Source organism: Eucalyptus grandis, chromosome 6 (genome assembly GCF_016545825.1).
Source record: "Eucalyptus grandis isolate ANBG69807.140 chromosome 6, ASM1654582v1, whole genome shotgun sequence".
Lineage (NCBI taxonomy): Eukaryota > Viridiplantae > Streptophyta > Magnoliopsida > Myrtales > Myrtaceae > Eucalyptus > Eucalyptus grandis.
In genome coordinates, this window is record NC_052617.1 from 21708777 (window position 1) to 21729603 (window position 20827).

Below are 20827 nucleotides of genomic sequence, written 5' to 3' on the forward strand. Positions count from 1 at the left end.
TTTCGCAATCAAACTCTTTCTCTTCCGGCGATGAAGATGCACCTCCAGAAGGCAATTAAAGATAAATGTATGATGTTTAAGCATGTTGTTGACATTTCAAAGAATAGAAGACTTCAACTGGGATCTTCATCCTTCTATCTTTGATTGATAGTAGTTCTTTAGCTTGTTTTTAGTCTTCCTTTATTTCTTTTCGTTGTTTGTTCTGTTTGTTGGGAACCACGGTACCCCTACACTCGCTTAAACTCTTGATTTCTTGAGTGTCTGTTTTTTGTTGGTGCCGAGCCTCCCCCATTGTATTCTTCTTCGCAAAATCTATACTATACTATATTTACCTTTACCAAAAAAAAAAAGAATTGTAAAGTTAACAAATCATTCATTTTTGGGGTACACATCTAAATCGTATTCATTCAATCAACTTCAGTCGCACTACACAGGTCATGATAGATATTATGTACTGTGGTGTGAACAGGTTTAACTGATGGATTCAAGCCATGAGTCCTCACAGAATCGATTTGTCACATCAATATCACTACAACGTGGCAGGAGGAGCACCTGCCCGACGACATACAGAGATCGATGTGAGGGGCAGGGAGAGAAAGCTAGGCGGGCTTGAAGAAGCTCACTTTAATGCCAGTGTCAATGACCACGTAAACCCCAGCAGCGATCAAGATCACGGACAGAACGATCCCGGAAACCCCCAAGCCCCAGTTCAGGTACCACATGAAGCTCTGCTTCTTGGGCTTCTTGATCTTCAGCCACAAGAAGCACGGGTAGGCGAAGGTTATGGGCACCGCGACGCCCCCGATCAGGCCCGACAAGCTGCCCAGGAACGGGATCGCCACCGCCACGAAGAAGCACCCGTACGTGAACATGACCCGGAAAAGGGCACGGAGCCACCACGGGCACGGCCTGTTCATCCGCCCGGTGTACTTGGACTCCATGTCATCGAACATGGGCATCGCGTAGATCTGGAAGGAGCTGACGGCGTTCACGATGACGAACAGGCTCGTCAGGGCCAGAACCGCCTGCGACGTGTCGCGCCCGTGGAACTGGTAGATCGCCGTCAGCATGCCGCCACTAGACGGTATCTGATACATGAATCTCCATCAGGACCAGCTGAACAAAAGCACGACCTAGGTTCATGCATAAATAACTACTACCACTACGCCAGAAAATCCTATCCAAAACAACCCTAAAATTCGAGCAAAACTGCGAAAGATAAAACTCATGAGAAGTAATAGACAGTTACTCTATGAACTGAGTACCTTGTGGCCGTAAGCCCAGTAACCTCCAATGGTGAGAGGGAAGAGACACAGCGCGACGATGAGGTAGGCCACCTTCACTCCCCTCCACATCGGCACGTGCGACGGCTTCTTTTCATCCGACGGCATCGTCCCCTGCAACAACCACACGTGCTGAAGGTTCGAACATGATTTTCCTTAGGAAACATTTCCTTAAACCTAATGTCACGCCGCATGTTTCTATGCTGAAGTTCAGAATTTCCAGAGACACGGTGCCAAATTTTCTCGTGTGGACCGTCGCAATTTCGAGTGCTAGGGCCTTAGTTTAAAGTCTCTTCGTGACTCCCCCTCTCTTCATCTTTAGTCGAGACTCTCTAATCGGCTCGAATCAATTGAATTTGATGCAATTTGACAGAAGAAAAATACAAGTTTATCTAAGTATCGACCTTTTTCCACACGCTTAATTTTTCTCTCTAGTCATCCTCGTGAAAAACGGTCGACCCGACTGCCACTTACACTGCCTCCAAACCTATTATCTCCATGGTCATACAAGTAAATCAACGATTTGGAAGGAGAGAACGAGGAAAACGTGGCAGAGGATCAAATTCGTTCCAGATAAGCCAAAAGTGTAGTGATATTTACCGATAACCAGCATATGCTAATAGCAAAAATACTAACAATCTTGATCAAGCCGATGAAGTGGCTTTGACACGTTATTCACAACAATTGGGTTTTCGTCGTGACATAATCAAAGGCTCTATGCATGCTCAAAGAAGGTGAAATGTTTCAAGGAAATGTGCATTCTTCTCTTCTTTTTTTTTTTACTGGGAAGCCATGCACAAATAGATGTACAATATAAAATGAATTTCACATAATTTCTTTGATAGAATAATATAAACTTATGTGTGTGTGTGTGTGTGTGTGTCCTATTTTGTTTTTAATCCAAAGAAAGAGGATTTATATTAACAAAATAAAGATAAAAAAAAGATCTAACCTAATTAGCACCGACATGCGACACGATACGTCAATACATCATTTTTAAAAATAGAGAATTTCGACATATTGATACGTTATATATTAAATGAATATTTTTATTTTTAATTAATTTGATTTGAATTCAGAAATAAATAAATAAATAAAAAAAAGAGCTTATAATAAATTTACACTAATAATATTAATAAATTTATTTATAGGAAATTCGAAAAACATATTCATAGTTAATGTATACCCATATTTGGCAATATGTTTTTAACTTTAATAAAAATTATCTATGAAACTAATGACTAACAAAAGATTAGAATAAACTTATTTATATAAATTTATGATCTATAATGATCAAAATTTATTATTATTTGATATTTAATATTTTAATTTTTGAAATCACTTTTTAGCCCTATTTATTTATTTTTCTAACAAAAAAGCCCTGCAGCCCAATTTCCTCCCTCGTCCCCTTTGCTGCCCCCACACGGCCCCCCTTCCCCTACGCACAAAAACCGCCATCCCCCAAAAATTTCCCCTACCGCGTTTCTCTCTCCGCAACCCCACCACACCACCTCCTGCCCTCAATTTCTTTCTCTCGTTTCTTTCCCCCTATGACCCGTCAAGGCTATCATTTCCCTCGAAATTGAAGTCATCCCCAACACCTATCCCTCCACATCAAAATCCCTTTTTTTTTCTTTTTTTTATCTACTCTTCTTCTTGCTAAAACCCTCCTCCACGGCCTCCTCTTCCTCCTAGCGTGATTCTCTTCATCTTGATCTTTGCTCTCTCTCGATCACCTCATTGTAATCGCTTGTTACCTCGCCTCCGACCCTCCCTCCTTTGGAGCCGCAGCCTCACTTTTGGTCCTCCATCACGGCATTGCAATCGTGGCCCTCCACCTTGCAGTCACAGGCCTCGTCTCCGCTCCTTCGCCCTTGCCTTCACCTTCCATTGCATTCTTCAACAATTTTCTCTCCCTTCGCACTTGCAAACCCACCCCCAAAACCACCATCCTCTCACAATTCTGGACACGCATGTCAGAGCGTGTCGAAAAGAATTGACCACGTGTTAATTTTCCGACACGTGTGGACTGGGTGTCCGAGTGTGTCAGACACGTGTCAAGGTGTTTGACATGACACGGAAGCTCCTAAAATGTGTCCAGGATCCAACCTCTCCTTAGAGAGAGGGAACGAATAATTTTTTTTATTATTATATTTAAGGGTACTATCGAAAAAGAACAAACCCCAAAATAGTGTGATGGAATATTCGATTTTTGTATACCTTAAGACTCGGTTTTTCTTTTATCATATTTATTTCTTTTCTTTTTCACAAAAAATTAAATCATTAAAAAAAAGTACTTAACTCCTTATTTTCTATTTTACTTCTATTGTTTATTTGGGTTTGTAACCAATGGACAAGTAAGAGCAGTCAAATGATATGATTGTACAAGAAGGCGGTAATTTATAGAAAAAACAAGAATAGCCTTAGCGCTAATCACGTAAGTGCATAAGCATACTTAGTAGCTATCTTTGAAATACACCTCTAACTAGATTTTCTTTAATTACGCATAGAACTATTCCTCTAAAGTATGCAAAAATGATGCATGCAGTGATTTCTTATGTACCTGAATTTCAAGGGTGAGATTATGGCCGCGGAAGGCGAAAGCAATGATCCCGAAGGCATTCAGGACGCTGAAGATATAGGCCATGTTCGGCTCTTCCTTGATTGGATCGTACGACACTCCGTCAAGCCTCCCGCTGGTCACCGACACCAGCCACATGATGGTGCAGAAGCAGATGGCGGTGATGGAGCCGATCAGGGAGACGCCGGCGATGGAGTTCAAGTTCGGGAGCTGGGCTAGTATGACGGCAGCGCAGGTGAACACTAGGTACCACTCCACGCTCGTCATCGGCTTCGCCGCGCACCCCTCCCCGCACAGGATCTGGAAGAAGAGCTTGGAGGTCGAGCCGCCGACGATGATGAGCGCGACGCACGTGCCTCCCGACAGGTACATGATTGGGAACGCCGCAAAGATATTCCCCATTTTGTCACCTGTTGATTTGAGAAGTACAAAATGTTATATCAGACTCGTTCTGCCGCCGATAGACACAGCAGACAAAGTCAATCTCACGTTCGCCACATAAAGATATGCAAATGAGCTTTAATATCTTTGGACGGTGTCCTAAAAATTATGGACAATAATTACTCTTTATCAACTTATGACATTAAACGGAATAAAAAGATAATGGTTTGTTTTAAATTTTGGTGTATTTTGTCAAAGCTTCTGTTTCAAGAAGAAAAATTATAGTAAAAGGAGGGGGGAAAAACATATTTTCCCATGTAATAGAGAGGCCTTTTTTTTACCAAAAGTGGCGCTGAAGAGATGGAGGTATCTGCTGTAGCGCATGCCGGTCTCGGCGGACTCGTGAAGCTTCACCAGCACCCACAGCGTGTAGAGCTGCCATATGAATGCTATCGTCAAGCTTATGATCCCCCACGTCCTGCAACCATTAACATCAAGACTCAAGATTAACATCACACCATGGGCTTTGTCCTCTCAAGCGAGAAATTTCTTCTTCGGGATCTCGCGATCAGGTGATGTCTTGGGCCGGCTTTTGTACATGCTACGTCGACTCTGGTTGCGCTCCAGGGCATGTCACCCATGGCAAGATTTTGGAACTCGGTACGTACGTCCATTTTCAGTTCAGGACAACTTCTTGGGGATTAAGGTCGTCGCTTGTGGTGAGAGTTCAGTTGATGATTGCTATCCTTAAAAACGGGGAAAGCAATAGAACAATTACGAAAAATGCGGAAGTCTCTTACCAGCCAAGAATGGTGAAGGAGACAGGGAGCACGAGGGCCTGAATGCCGATCCCGGAGCAGAGTGTGTGGAAAGCCGCGTAATAAGCGTTCCCATTCCTCGACTCCGTGATCGGAAGCCAAGCGTCCTGAGGGTCGAGCTTCGTCATCTGGATCGCCTTCCTTATCGGACTCCCCAAGGGCGTGAAGAAGCTCCGGTTCCTATTGTGTCCTCCTCCTCCTCCTCTAGGGTTGCTCCCTTGGTTGTTGTTGTTGTTATTATCCGACGTGGGCTCGAGCGTGATTAGCAGCGGGCTCCGCGACAGCGACGGAGAGTTGTACTGCATCTGCACTGGGGGGGCGGAAACGGGCGGCGCCGGCGCGACAGAATCGTCCCCTACTACCGCCTCCATTTTTCGCTCTCTTTCGCGCTTTGTGTCTGCCTCACTTCGCACGGCGTCGCTCGGAGTCTTGAGGGTCGATTTTATAGTCTTCTCGCGCATGACAACATGAGAACCAGTGGCGTATTGGGCGATGGTGACGACCTTGGGTTTCAGTAGGCATCATTTGTTGACCGGCGCTTATGGAATCGGATTGACTTCTTTATACTTTTAGCTTTGAAATTTTCTCTTCCTGCCCTTTATAATGAGTCTTTAAATGCTTTGACAGAGGATATGTGGAAACAGGAAAACAATATCATTGATCGTGGATTTATATAATTATCTGCAATAACATGGAGGGACTTTTTTAGTCACTTGAAACAGTAAATCGGTCACAATATCATTATCTTTCACATGTGTTCCGAGATTTACGATAATCGTGTAAGAAAAACTTCTCCCCTATTAGCAAACCCGATAAACAACCCATCAAATATTCCAACACGCTTTACTATTAACGCAACGAAGAAAGCTAACTATTGTGTATAAAATACAAGTAGCTATCTAGATGGAGCAGTATTACTTAATTTCACTGTTTCTCGAAGTTTGATTAAAATATCATATAAATTTTTATTCAATCGTGATGAATCAAGGAGCCTCAGGTTGACAATCATCGGAACAGCGCGATTGTCGGGAAGGCTGCTGCAATTATCGATGCAAGTTTTCTTCTGTTTTATGCTATTTTAAGTTGCTTTTCTTGCTTTTGGCTGAAGCAAGGAAAAACTCGTATTTTCTTCCCATTTAATGGTTATCGATCTGAAAGTCTTAAAATCTTTGGCATCTTTCTTGAAAAATCTAGGGTTTCTGTTGAGTTTATGTTTATTTTGAGCAGCTTCAGGATCTGAACTGATCATTAAAGTCAACAACGTATCCGTGAGAGCATTTGCGGGCAGCCAAATTATTGGTAATCAGAAAGATTAGCCTCAACAACCAGAAGCTATACGACCAACAAATAGGGAGATATTCTATCAAGGGATTGGCGAAAAGTCATCTTTTAACAACCAGATTCACAAGCATCAGTAGCTTTTATGTGAATGAGCATGACGCTGATGAAAAGCAAGAGCCAATACGATCGTATAGAAGCGACCCTCTTTGCTATCTTTTCAGAGATTCGTTCGCCCTTTAGTGTAGGTCTTCTGGCTTGCCTTCTTTGTCGTTCACTACATCTTGACCGTCACAAGCTAAGTTAAATCTTGTTTTGCAAACATCACATCGCAACTTATCGGGTTTGTTACTTTTTTGCACTTTACTAAATTTATCTAGTTCCAGTTGGACCTCGAGACTTGTCCTTGAATGCTCCGTCCCATGCCAGCAGGCCGCTTGCCTGCTGACACAATTCAACGGCTTTTGATTTTCACGTTTTATGAGCATAATCGGATTACGCTCACATGCGCATCCTTCTCAAAAGTAAAACCGACCATCGTGTTTGATGGGGGATTTTGCAGGTTTTCGCTCATGAATCTCATCATTTCAGATATTTTTCGATCTTTTCGAGCAACTTTTCCATGTTGCAACTACTGTGTTTGCTTTATGCACTGAATGACAGAGTGATTATCGAGTCTTGGTTCTATTTTATTCATCAACCCCGAGATTATTCTTAAAGCTTTTTCCTCATGGTAAATTCTAGAAAGTCTCTCGTTGATCAGTTGACTTCTGCGGCTTCGTTGGTCATTTAAAGGCATAATAAACTAGATGTACAATGACTAGAAAACCACAGCAAGGTGCTGGAACTTCGGACGTGCGAACGTCATCAAAAGAATTGATCTGGTAGGTTTACTCACCAAATTTCATCTACTAGCTCAAGGGTGATGCCATTTGCAGAAAGACTAGATACATATGAAATGTCATTATATATGCTTTAGCTATAACATAAGTTTCGCAGGTTAGAAAGCTGCCAAGCCCAGCGAAAGTCTTTCACACTGAATTCGAAGTTGGTTTGCCCTGGAAAAAAGAGCTATTGAATCAGTAAGTTGGAGATCGCTTCTATCTGATCAACCACAAAAAATGTAATGAAAATCCTTCGAATTGGCATGGGACCAGGAGTCACATGTTTCTCAGCTCCTAACCCTTTTTCATCCATCATTCACAGGATTCACATTGCATACATGCCGTGGTCGACCAACCACTTCGATTTCGACCCGATGCTTTTGTTCTTTCTTTTATTTTTCTACTGATCCATCGATGTGGACGGCTAGGATTGGACGCTTGAACATAGAGGAAAGGAGGTGGAGGGTCCAGTCTGATTTTAAAAAACTCCATGCTTCTCGAAAGGCTTTGAAAAAGCCTGCGATTCCCGGCTTATTGGACCGAGGAAAAAGCAGGCAACTTCCTGATCGATGACATCAATGCCGTGCAGGGAGAGAGAGTCGCAGGACAGACTGAGAAGTCAACACAGTTTTGGTTTGAATTGGAGATGTGGTTGCGCGTTTGGTCAAACGACATCACATTCCACTTCTACGCGTTCTCATGTCTTCTAGAATGGGGATGATGACCTGAGGGTCACCCCTTCTCTTGGATTAGATAAAGCACTAGTTTTGAACTTTAAATTGCTCCTTTTTTTTTTCGTTTGGAGAGTAACTTTGGGGTCATGTCATGGCAAACGCAGACTTTTTAGAAAACGGGGTATGAAGAAAATTTCAATTTCTTTTTGGGAGGGGGGCTCGCAAACCAAGAAGTACGAAGAATTCGAAACCAAATGAAGCTCTGGCCATCTGTCAGATGAAAAAGAAGAAGAAAGAATGCATCTTATAAGCTTTTCATCCGTCTCTAGAGGGAACCTTATCAAATGAATGTGGTTGGGGTTCCATGTATATTATAATTATTAATTGAGTTAAAGGTCTGGATACTTCACCAATGGTCTTTTTCGATTCTCATAAAGAAACTAGAAATGTGGAGCATTTGACAAAATACAAGACCATATTCACAATTTCTAGCCAAAAAAGAAAAAGAAAAAAAAAGACCATATTCATAAAGAATAGTAATAAAATCACTCCAACAAATCCTTTAAGGCTGTCTTTGAGAGTCCCAATTTGAATTCGGATAGAATACTCTGTATTTTGTGACATTTTATTACATCAGTCATATGTTAAACTTGCTAATTATCTAAAGAAAGATACCACCTATTACATATTTTCCTATTTGGTGCACTAGAAGTCTTAAAATTTATCATAAAATTGCGATTGAGTCCTAAAACTTTCAAAAAGTACAATAAAGTCCAAAACCAATTCAGCTTATTCAATTTAGGAAACTAAGTATTGAAGTTGACCTATTTTGTCACGAAAGTATAATTGAATCTTAAAGTTTTCAAAAAGTGCATTAAACAGAAGGATTTCATTGAACCAACTTAATAAAACTTAGGACTTGATTGCACTTTTAAAAAGTTTTAGAATTCAGTTACACTTTCTAATAAGTTTTGGAACTTAATTGTACTTTTTGAAAGTTTTGAAACTCAACTGTACTTTTGTGATAAATTTTAGGACTTCTAATATACTTATCCAAAAAACTAAAAAAATCACAATTCAAAAGTGTCATGTCAATATACTTTCTCATCTTTGAAATTGGAAAAGAAGAGAATCAACTCATGAATTTATGGAAACCACGTCAACAAAGTATAATTCATACATCCTAATTAAAAATAGGAAAGCATATAGGAAGCCTTAAAACTTATTCAGAAAGTATGATCAAGTTCTAAAAATGCTAAATAATATAATAAAATGTTAAAATTTGTCAAATTGATGCAATGAAATTCCTCCATCAACTCAATTTTATTTGGCTAACTAAAAAGGCTGTAAAAACATAAGCTCCTCAAGAGGTAAGGTAGCCTTTTTACGATTCAATTCCTCTTCATAAAAAGAATATTTTCTCTTAATATATTGGGAATATGATACATTAGGTTTGGAAAAGAGTAGGAATATAGGAATAAGATGAAAATTTTAAAACATTGAAAATTCATTCAAGAGGCCAAATCACTGAGAAAATTGTTCAAAAAATCCTAAACTTATTACACTTTGCTAATTCAGTCATAAATCTTTCAATTTTGTTAATTCAGTCCTAAACTATTTCACTTTTTGCTAATTGAGTTTATCTGATCAATTTAAGTCAAAATTTGTTGACATGGATGCTGGTTGTTTTAATGGCATGGCCTAGTGTGGATAATTTTTAATAATATCTCAATTTTTTATTAATTATTTTTTTCCCTTCATTTTCCTTTTTCTTCAATTGAGGCCAATGAGGTTCATCAAGCCCTTGTCGTAATTTTGTTGGCCATAGGCGAGGGTCACGTGGCCCTCGCCTAGCCTTGTCCACATTTAGGTGGGGCCAACCTCATTAGTCGAGGGCGAAGGTGGCCTCACTCATCGCTGCAATGGTTTTCTGGGGGAGAGAGGCCAGAGAGAGAGAGAGAAATCAAAGAAATATTGAAATGTTACCAAATGGCCTCAAAGAAATATTGAAATGTTATTAAATATTGTTTACATTAGATGGCTTCACCCAGATCCATGTCAATTAATTCCTCACTAGCGATAAAAAAAATCAAAGAAATATTGAAATGTTATTAAATATTGTTTACATTAGGGTCGACCGTACCACGTAACATGCCCAGCGTCCATGTCAATTAATTCTAGTCAAATTGGTCTGATGGATTCAATCGGCAAAATGTTGAAAGGTTTATGATTGAGTCAATAAAAATGTAATAGGTTTAAGACTTTTGGACAATTTTCCCCAAACACCCATTGATTATTTACAATCCATTCATCTTATATTATATGGAATTATATGGTTCAAAATACTACCTAATGATCTTGATGTCTTCCTAAAAGCCCTCCTACCCCATTGGCAAACATTGCTCATTGGATGCAAGTTTACATACTCTTCCAATTTCGAATCACCTATATAGAATCACGAGGGCTGTCAAATGGGTGGGTTGAGTCGAGTTTGGGTTGGATCGAAAATGGTTCAACTCATATTAATCCATATAACCCGTTTTGACTCATTTTTATATAATGTAAATTTAATGACTCATACCGGCCCCAATTCGTACTTAACTTGGCCCATATCATCAAAGCACAATAATATTTTAGGAAAATCATTTTTCAAGAAAATTACCATGTTTTTCAGTATATGGCTAAAACCTGAAAGTAAACTAGAAGATAGTTTTTGCTGACTAGTAAGGAAAATCTTTTACTCATGCACCCCTTTCAACAAAAATTTTATTATTATATTTTTAATTATTTTTATTTTATTCTTTTTCTATTCTTTTTTTTTTTCCTTTTTTTTTCTTCCTCATTGGCTAGTTGTTGGTCATAGGGGAGTTCGAGCCTCATTAGATTCGACAACCTAGATGAGGCTTGAGCCTTGCTTGAGGCCGCCAAATGTCGGTGAGGCTCTGGTGACCTCGAGTGAGGCTTGAGTGTTGCCTAGGTCGCTAGATTGGGTGAGGCTCAAGCTCGTCGGTGTTAGGCTAGCTTGGCTTCACCTAATTAGGTGAGGCGGAGCCTTGCCATCGGCCGATGAGGCTTGACCTCATCAAAATTTGGCGAGCTTGAGCCTCACCAACCTATGGTGAGGCTCGAGCTCGGCTGTAGTCAGTCACTAGCCGCCGCCGTGGCTGACAACTAGCTAATGAAGAAGAAAAAGAAAAGGAAAGAGAAAGAAAAGGAAACTGAAAAGTAATACATCTAAGTTAAGTTATTAATGGGTCATAAATGGATTTAGGATAGACCCATTTATAACCCATTTTTCAATTGGGCTCTAACACATTTCAAATCCATATTAAAGCTTCAACTAACCAATTTTCTACCTAGTCCATTAAATGCGGGTTATAATATAGGTCATTGACCCATTTTGCCACCCTTACGAGAGGTCAATCTCGAAAAAAAATTAGGGTTTTAACTTGTAAGATCACACAAATGTAACAATTTATGAGGGTCAAGTGTGACATCTTGATTTTTCGAATCAATCTAGTTAGATAGTTGAGTAATGATAATTATATTATTTTAATTGGTACTATTTAGGAAATGTGTCAATTATAGGCTTTCGGAACAACAATACTTGGCCCATATATTAGCTGAGAAATTTTTGTGCTGATTGGATGAACTATAGTTATAGTTCTCGATCTCTTGTGTCCAATGAACGAGAAAAAATTAGACATGACTAGTATCATTTCCCCCATTGACCGACCACACACACACACACACACACACACACTCTCTCTCTCTCTCTCTCTCTCTCTCTCTCAACTAGTACCATTTCCCCCATTGACTAACCTCTCTCTCTCTCTTCTCTCTCATCCGCCCTATTTTCTCTCTCTCTCTCTTTCCTTTGCCATTTGGCGAAGTGGCCATGCCACTTGTCCACTCCCTTTCACCAGTTGGTGCCGCCCGCCCATGCGACCAATGAGATTTCATGCAAGAGATGTGTAGAAGAAGGAAGATCACTCATTCATCCCCTTCTTTAGTATCTCTCTCTCCCTCCCTCCCTCCCTCCCTCTTTCTCTTCCATTTTCTTTCAAGATTTCAAGGTTATCCTCAAGGAAGGAAGGTCCAAAGCTTAAGGGAAGCAAAGGCAAGGAGAAATGGCTCTCTTCTACTCTTCTTGATCCTCTTGAGACTTGATTTTTGCTAGAATAGGAGTTGTTTTGTGTGGCTTCTTACTTGCATGTCCTTGTTAGATTGAGTAGATGTAGAGAATGTGAATTGGTGGCCTAGTTAAGCTGTGATTTCGAAATTTTGCGGAAGCGAAGCATTGCATGTGGTTTTCGTGGCTTCTATGGCCTCGCATGTGAGTTTCGTGTATTCGTTTGGCCCTTACGTAAGAATTGGTAATTGAAGATGGATGTTGCATGTGGCTTAGGAGTTGTGTTTTTGAGCAATGAACTCGTGTGGTGCAAGTTTTGCATCTGTTCGTGTACTGTAGTTTGGACTTTCAGAATTGGAATTACTGGACCTTATTTGTTTATTAATTTTGTGGAGTTTGTCATGATTCAAATTTGATGAGACTTTCTTCATGAAAGTTGTGCAAGATATCTTGATATACAACATACTTTAATTGTAGAGTTTTCTGAGGTAATATGGTTGGTACGAAAGTCTACTCATTTACTATGTCTAATCTGCATAGTGCAATAGGAACAATGACCCTTTTATTCCTGATTTTTCATAAAATTTTCCCCATTGATTTTGGATTTTTCTTCTTCATCAAAGTTGTAGAGGACATTCTTATTTATAACATATCCAAATTTTAAAATGTTTTGACACATTTTAGGCTGTGAAAATGAGTATATTTTGAAGATCAGTTGGTTTGTTCTAGTGAACTAGATTCTTCTTTATTTGGTGCGAATTACTACTCCTTATACAAAATGTTTTGACTTAGTTCTCTTCATGAAGAATGTTATTTAAGGTATTTTCTACAACATACTAAATTTTTATAATTTTTCAAGCTCATTTGATAAAGTAATGGCTTTGATTTCGAAGATTGCACAAAACTAATTTGTTTTGCCTATTCTTGGGAGTTCACGAATTTCTGTTTGGAGGTGATTGAATCTTGGTGTGTGGTCTACTGGAGATAGCAATTACACTCATTAAGCTATCTCATGGTAAAGGTTTGGCTTTAATTTAAATGCTATTTGTTTGTGAAATTGAGATGATTGCATGAGCACCTATTCTGGAATTTTATATTTGTACACAGCTTGGGAGTAATAATGAGGCATCAAATTGTTTGCAGTGGCATAGTATCTTCCTAATGAAGGGTGTGCTGAATGGGATGTGGTTTACGGCATGTGATTCTCATGTCATTGCATGAGTGTGATATGCTTGTGGTGCTTAAGAAAGTTTGCTACTTTGTAATGTTCAAGGATTGCAAACCTTGGATGCGTGATCCCCTCAAGGCCAGCAAACCTTGGATGCCCATCGATGGCCAGAATTGGATGTTGGAGGAGAATGCCTTGGCTAGCAAACCAAGATACCTTGGGTTGTAGTAGGGATGCTTGCGATTAGAGAGAATCATGGAAGTCTCGGCTAGCAAACCAAGAACTTGATGATGGTTAGGATTGGATGCCGGAAGAGAATGCCTTGGCTAGCAAACCAAGACGCCTCGAGTGGTAGTATGGGAATGCCTGCGGCTAGCAAACTGCAGAAGTTCGGACAACAAATCGGAAGTGATCTGCACGGGTTGGCTAGCAACCTGATTGAACTATGAGATGGGGGTGGACTCGAATAATGCGATGAGATTGAGAAATGAAATGTGTGATGCATCAAATGCACATTGGTTTGTACTTGTGAATGTGGATATTGCCATTGAGGTGTGTGATACATTAAATGCATGTTGGCATTATGCATGTGACTGGGGATGCTACATCCAAAGTGTGATGTGTGCTCATGTGCTAGTTGTTATGATGCTAGATGTGTCCTAGGAATTGAGTGTTGATTGGATTGATTGGTTTATGAGATAGTTATTTCTCTTGCTGAGCGTTAGCTCACTCCTCTTATTTTAACAGATTGATAGTCATGCATCCTATTCCTACATCCCCCATTTCCCAATACAGTGCGCCATAACACTTCAGATCTGGTTATTCTGGGTGTGGTAGTTATGAGATACACAATGGAGCATTTAGGTGGACATAGGTGTGCTAGGTAGTCTTCTATCGTACCGTTTCATTGCCATCTATATTATGGTAGATAGGAATCTAGAAGGATCGATTCTATACCCCGATGACCACAATGGTGGCGATGGAGACGATAAAGTGGAGTGGAAGCTAGATGTGATATAGCGTGAAGGGGAGATGCTATAGGTTTTACACGGTCGTAACTATTTTGGATATAGGATCGTGTGATCAGGTGGTATGGACGGATGGACAAGCGTGAGGATGTCCACTAGGAAGTGGCGTTAGAGAGATGAGTACCTTTTTGATTTCTCCCAATTTATGCCATTTCCTTTGCTATGTAGTCCCGTCATTTCCTTTGTTACGTAGTCCATCACGATGTATATAAGTATGATAAGAAATGAAAGTATGATTCCCCTTTGTTGCGAGTGTTCTTATTTTCGCATATGCATAATTCATGTTATAAATGCTTAACTTAAATTAACGTCTTCCGCTTGCATGATAATATAAAGGAAAAAACCAAGAAAAACCTTGAACTTTGCCTAAAGTGACACATTTACCCTAAACTTTTTTTTGTGACGTGAAAAACCTCAAACTTTCCAAACCGTGACACATTTACCCAAACTTTTTTTTGTGACACAAAAAATCCTGAACTTTCATTATGTGACACATTTACCTCAAAATTAGAGGGCATTTTGGTCTTTTTATTTTTAAAATTTTTAAAATTTTTATTTTACTTTTTTAATTTTTAATTTTTTTTTTTCTCTTCCCTCCGGCCGCCAGCCGGCGAAGGGAAGATGCGTTCGGCGAGGGCTGCCCTCGTCGGCGTCGGCCGCCCTCGCCGTCGGGCGAGGTCACCCTCGCCGGCCTCGGGCTAGGGCGGCCCTCGTCGGCGTCGGGCAAGGGCCGCCCTTGCTGCGTCGGGCGAGGGGTGCCCTCTCCGAGATCCGGCAAGGGCTGTCCTTGCCCGACGCCGGCGAGGGCTACCCGCGCTGCGTCGGGTGAGGGTGTCCCCGCCCTCGCCGGATCCGGAGAGGACCGTCCTCGCCCGTCGCCGGCGAGGGCCGCCCTCGCCTGCATCGGGCGAGGGTGTCCCTGCCCTCGCCAGATCCAGCGAGGGCCGTCCTCGCCCGACGCCGGCGAGGGCCATCCTCACCCATCGCCGGCGAGGGCCGCCCTCGCTGCGTCGGGCGAGGGTGTCCCCGCCCTCGCTAGATCGGCGAGGGCCGTCCCGCCCGACGCCGGCGAGGGCCATCCTCACCCATCGCCGGAGGGCCGCCCTCGCCGCGTCGGGCGAGGGTGTCCCCGCCCTCGCCCGATGCCGGCTTCCTCCGTGGCTCCGCCATGGCCTTGATGGGGTAAATGTGTCACGGTTTGGAAATTTTTGAGTTTTTCACGTCACAAAAAAGTTTGGGGTAAATGTGTCGGCTTTTGGGCGAAAGTTCGGGGTTTTTTGTGGCTTTTTCCCTAATATAAAAGAGATCAAGATGGCTTTTAGAAGTGGCGTACTGGGGTGCCACATCCAGGCCTTGTTATCTAACTCCGCCGATTCTCTCTCGCCGCGACCCAGTTCCTGCCCTGGAGACCGACTTCTAAAGCACCCGGGTGCTCACGAGAAAATTAATTTGGACCAGGGGCTCAATCGAGACAAATGGTGCAAACTGCAAAGGGCTCAATTGACACGGGCCGAAGTGTAGACAAACTCTTGTGACCGGGCCGGGCCGGGCCGGGCCCATCGTCATCATCTTTGCGGGTCGGAGCGGGCCCATCCATCGGGTTCCCAGCGGACCCGAGGGACGTCTCTCAATCAAGTCCACAGTCTCTCCGTCTAGCTCCTCGCTGTCGAGCATAGTGGCCGGAGAGAGAGAGAGAGAGAAGATGGGAGGAGGAGGCGGACATGGAGGGAGCACGACCTACAAGGGGATGTCCCTGCACCACCCCAAGCGGTGGCACGCCGTCACCGGCAAGGGGCTGTGCGCCGTCATGTGGTAAATCGCGATGCTTTCTCTTTCTCGGTCCCCTGAGCCTCCCGATTTCTTCGATCGCGCGTGGATGTGTGTTCGCGTCAACGCGTTCCTCGGCCCGCGGCGATGATTTCCGATGCCGCTTTCTGTGGAGTTGATTCTTCTCGCCGCCGTGAATCTGTGGAGGGAGCTCATTTGATTGCGCGGTTTTTTTCGCTTTCGTTTTCCATGCGCTTTGCGTTTGATGAATTTTTGCGGATTCGTGGATTACGCGGAATGGGGGATCTGGAAGTAGAAAGCTTTTGTGGATGTGATAGGGTGTCTTGGCTTTGGTATCGTTAGGTGACGCCGCATTTGTGCTAGGGTTTCATCTCCGGTTTCGATTGGTGATTGAATTCGGAATCTTTTAGGGTGTGGTTTGGAGTGGGTTGGTCCGGTCGAGTAGTTTGGTCTGGTCTGCTTGATGAAGCCATCTGACGGGGGACTGACTGGGAAAGCGGACGGAATAGTAGACATATTGGTAGATTAGATGAAGCAGGAAAGGTATATTACTATAGAGAAAGAGAGGAGTTCTGTGCATGATGATCGGAGGGGAGAAGCACGCCTGACACCTCCCTGATATATCATGACATAAAATGTTGCATAAGGCTTGAGGAGAAATTCTATATTGTAACATCATAGTGGCAACGAGAGATGGCATGTGATAGAAGAAGATCACCGAACTACCAAACAAATTTAATGCATTTCTGGATAATGCATTGTATGTCATGCATATTTGTCATAATCATGCGTAAATCAGTCATGGTAGGTAAATAGAAGTTAAATTAGACTAAATATTAGTTATATGGAAGTTAATATTTGACAAGAATTTTCATTGCTTGCAAAGGAGCAAGGATTAATGTCTCTCTCTCTCTCTTTTCTTTTTTTTTTTTTTTTTTTTTTTAAGTTATAGCATGAGCCGTGCAGCTCGTCTTTTGCCCAAAGGAAAGCGCACATTCTTATTAACAGAACAAAAAGAAAACAAGTCCTGCCGGGGTCCAGTGAACTATAATGGGTGGCTGTTTTGAGTGGATATCACTGAAAAATTTTGCTTTTGGCTTCTACTTTTGAGTTAATAAGCTGCTTGTGCCATCAAAATCCAATGAAAAGTACACTCCTAAAAGTCTGCTCTTGCTCTCTGTTACTCAGACCCGGATATAGTGCCCGGAACAGATGAGTAACCTAGAATTTGACTCGTCTATGGATCAAGATGTGGGATCGTGGTCTCAGCATATGGATGTATAAAACTTGAATCTTACTTGGTTGCATACAATTTGTGTGCATTTACATGTTCTTGGACACTCAATTATTGCCCTTCAAATTCTTTTCATACTCTTTGTTCAATAGTTTTGTTACGGTGATTTAGATTTGTAGTAGGTTTGCAATAATGGCAAATTTCGAGTTTGGGATTAAGCGTTCCCTATCTGTAGCCATGACATATCCTTTAGTCATGGGTACATAACCTAGGAGAAAAGTGGAGTGACATGGTCCTTGCTAGTTTATGCCTTTTGAGTTAAAATACATTTGGAATCTTCATTATACTTTTAGCGTGTGAAAATGAGCTATTTTTGACATTTGCAGTTTTTCCACTTGAAGTCATAGCTCAACTTAAAAGCATTGATTTAACAATAGTTGAAGGTAAATCCAAAAGTGTAGATTAAAGTCACAACTGAAGTGAAAAATGTCACACTAGCCATGGCCACACTGAGCGCACTAATTAACTTACTTATCTCTTGGGTCACATTCCATCCTATAGCGCTATGAAAGTGAGAATCAATATGCCTTAGCTTGAAGCTTTTTCAATCCCATTAGTATACAATATTGTTGCCGGTCATGTTTCAAAGTTTTGCTCTTTATTCAGTGCTTCCAATATTGGACAAAACAATTTGGTTTCTGAGTGAAATTTGAAATCTGTTTTCGGCTGATTTTATAAGGTAACCTTGAAAGATCATTATATGTATGAAATTGGTTAATTTCCATGAAGCAAAATTGTGAACTCCGTTTAAATTGTGCATTGTAGGTTTTGGGTCCTTTACAGAGCTAAGCAAGATGGGCCGGTAGTACTGGTAAGACTGCTTCTCAGTTCCTCTACCCAAATAATCCTTTTCAACCTGTGGGAGATCTTCATCTGAGTTGGTTTTGGGTTCTTGCTATGTGTATAGGGTTGGCGACATCCTTGGGAGGGTCATGAAGATCACTCCCATGGCCATGGACATGATCACGAGGTAAATATCACTGCTTCCCGATGCATAATTATGTGTGAGTCGAACTTACGAGAATTTCCTATCCTTGGTTTTCTGTCAAATAACAAATAACGTGATGAGCTTTCTACTTCTTCTGAAATAAAAAGTTTTGGAGCTCATGTTAAGGAAAAAGCCTTCTGCATATGGCAGTTCTCGTGCGGGTGTGCATGCGTGTACGTGTATAGAACTGTATTTTAATTTATTAATTTTGGAACCAAAATCTATCCTGAACTGTGTGCTTCCTGAATGGAAAGTGCTGAGGCCATTTTTCTTTATCTTAAACCTCAATCATTAGCCAAGCAGTAAGATTTACATTTGGAGTTAAGGGGAGACCTCAAGTTGTGCAGATCTACACCTTCTGGATATTGATATTTTAGGCTCTCAAGAGGGATGGCGTATAATTCATTGATCCCTGAGTGGCTGTTCAAATCATTTTTGTTGATACGTAGAGATGCTGAAATTTTGAAGGAAACTGACCTCTGCAACTGTTGTACATATTCTTCCACCAAATGGCTTGTATATGCACATTTGTTTTGTTTAACATAGCCTTTGATTAGAGAGATGAACTATAATTTCTTATTACTTGCCTTCTGATCCATTGTACTTTTCAAACCTGGTGGCTGGCACGCCATATCAATTGGAACTCACAATTTGCTCAAAGTGCTTTAGCGTCACTTGCTAGATATTCTTTTTTGTTTTTTAAAAACAAAAACTGAACTAAGCATGATAGCTCAGTGTATATTGGACAATCCTCATGTCAACCTCTATTCAGCAACATGCAATTATGGTTAATTCTTTGATATTTTGCAGACATCCCATTGAAACGCTGGAAAGGGATAACACAAGAGGCCAGGGGTTCTTTCGCAGTGTATCTGGATTATCTGTGTTCCTTTGAGTTCAAATAAAGATCTCTGTGAGATTTATGATCTCACAACAGCAAATCTGTTAGCTTGTAAGGATGTTAAACATTTTCGGTGTGCAAAGCTTATACTTGAGCATTCTATTCAGTTCTCGACAGCTGCTTGCATAATCTTTTCCTGAAAAGAGTTGGGTTACATCTGGTTTAGGGCAGTCAAATTAGCGTAGTAGTCTCTGCAGACTCAAAAATTGTTTATGCACCTTAGTTATCCAGGTTATTTTTCAACCTTCAACCAAGTCAAGTGGACCAGTTGCATTTCCCTCATGTATAACATCAGAGCAATTGCTGACATCAGCGTGCAAATTGCATCTGGAATGGCGTACTGGAACTGTAGTGATCATTGACAATTTAATACGAGTGAGTAAATGTTCCTTGTGCAGGAGATATTAGTCCATTCAATTCTAAGTGCAGCAGGTGATAACCTGAAAGTATGTTGTGCCTTTGCCTTTTCATTAAAGATGAAAGTGGAAACTATCTACACCTGTAAAGATGGTGGAACATACTTTCTATTGTTTCACTATTTAGTGAAAAAACCGCTCTGATTCCAATCTTAAAATCAAGAACTTCCACGGTGTTAATTTTAGCGAGAGCTACACCCAAGATAAAAGCCAAAAGCCAAAAGCAAGAGCCATAGGGGAAATTTGCGTAGGTCAAGTTCCCGAAAGGAATTCTCGACTTTTTCAGGGTGGATTATACTTACAAATCAAGTCACAGATCTTGAATGCGCGACTTGGGTGTCACAAGGTTATATCATAAGCCTAAGCTACAGACTCAGGCTCTTCTTACATGTTGGTCAAGCTCTTAGGATATGTTAGTCTGACGCGATGGAGTTAAACGGGGATCACAGTCCCAGCTTTCAGAAGAATTTGAAGGTCGTAGAAGGCTGGAGGCTTTTTGTCGGGCAGCTTTTGTTGAAGGATCTTCACTCTAACTGCAACATTTCCTTCCACTCTATCCATAATCAGCGATATATATATTATGTCCATAAGTTCTGGGCATCATTGGACCGGAGCATATCGTTCCCGCATAATATTTTCACATCTACATTCAGTAAGTCGGCATCGTTTATTCTTGAACAATACCTGCTAGGTTTTGTATTAGATATATCTGGCTAGTAATTAACTCTCCTCCGGTTTGTTGGCTTCGAGACAGGGAGGCGCAACTATATGTTCAACAAAATGTCCATCCTACTATGCATCTTTTGTCATGGAAATTTAGTTTTGTTCTCATATGTTTAATCTTCGACTCCAGTCAACGATTTGTGTACTGACGTTGACCTTAAGATTCCTCATGGATTATTACCAGTAAACAAGGTTGAGTTACAACAAAAATATAATTCCAAGTTACAAGAAAAACGGGGAGAATAACCAAAGGGTATAACGTACAAAGTGGGACTCGTATCACTAGTTTTCTCGTGTAATTTGCCATGATGATTCCAAGTCTCAGTACGGATCTATATGATAACATTTGGTAAAGAAACTAGACTTTGTTCAACTCATTTTACATAGGTAAATATTTTTAGGACACATGTATAGTGGACTATTCGCTTTGCTATGGAAAATTATGTTAGTGCATTGGTAAGGCAATTTTAGCGGTAATGCAAGCCTTTTG

At 41.2% G+C, this 20827-nt stretch overlaps 2 protein-coding genes across 2 annotated transcripts; one reads left to right on the plus strand and one right to left on the minus strand.

Annotated features, from left to right (window-relative positions):
• Positions 1 to 452: 452 nt before the first annotated feature.
• LOC104448909 (lysine histidine transporter-like 8) lies at positions 453 to 5622 on the minus strand. Its single transcript, XM_010062844.3, has 5 exons — positions 5046 to 5622; positions 4587 to 4723; positions 3847 to 4274; positions 1266 to 1397; positions 453 to 1088 (listed from the first exon to the last, which is right to left on the minus strand). Exons 1-5 carry the CDS (start codon positions 5522 to 5524, stop codon positions 600 to 602), a joined length of 1665 nt encoding a protein of 554 aa, XP_010061146.3. The 5' UTR covers positions 5525 to 5622; the 3' UTR covers positions 453 to 599.
• A 4222-nt stretch (positions 5623 to 9844) lies between these two features.
• Positions 9845 to 19595, plus strand: LOC104448910 (NADH dehydrogenase [ubiquinone] 1 beta subcomplex subunit 2). Its single transcript, XM_039315984.1, has 5 exons — positions 9845 to 9860; positions 15910 to 16039; positions 18075 to 18120; positions 18217 to 18279; positions 19108 to 19595. Exons 2-5 carry the CDS (start codon positions 15930 to 15932, stop codon positions 19117 to 19119), a joined length of 231 nt encoding a protein of 76 aa, XP_039171918.1. The 5' UTR covers positions 9845 to 9860; positions 15910 to 15929; the 3' UTR covers positions 19120 to 19595.
• Positions 19596 to 20827: the final 1232 nt, after the last annotated feature.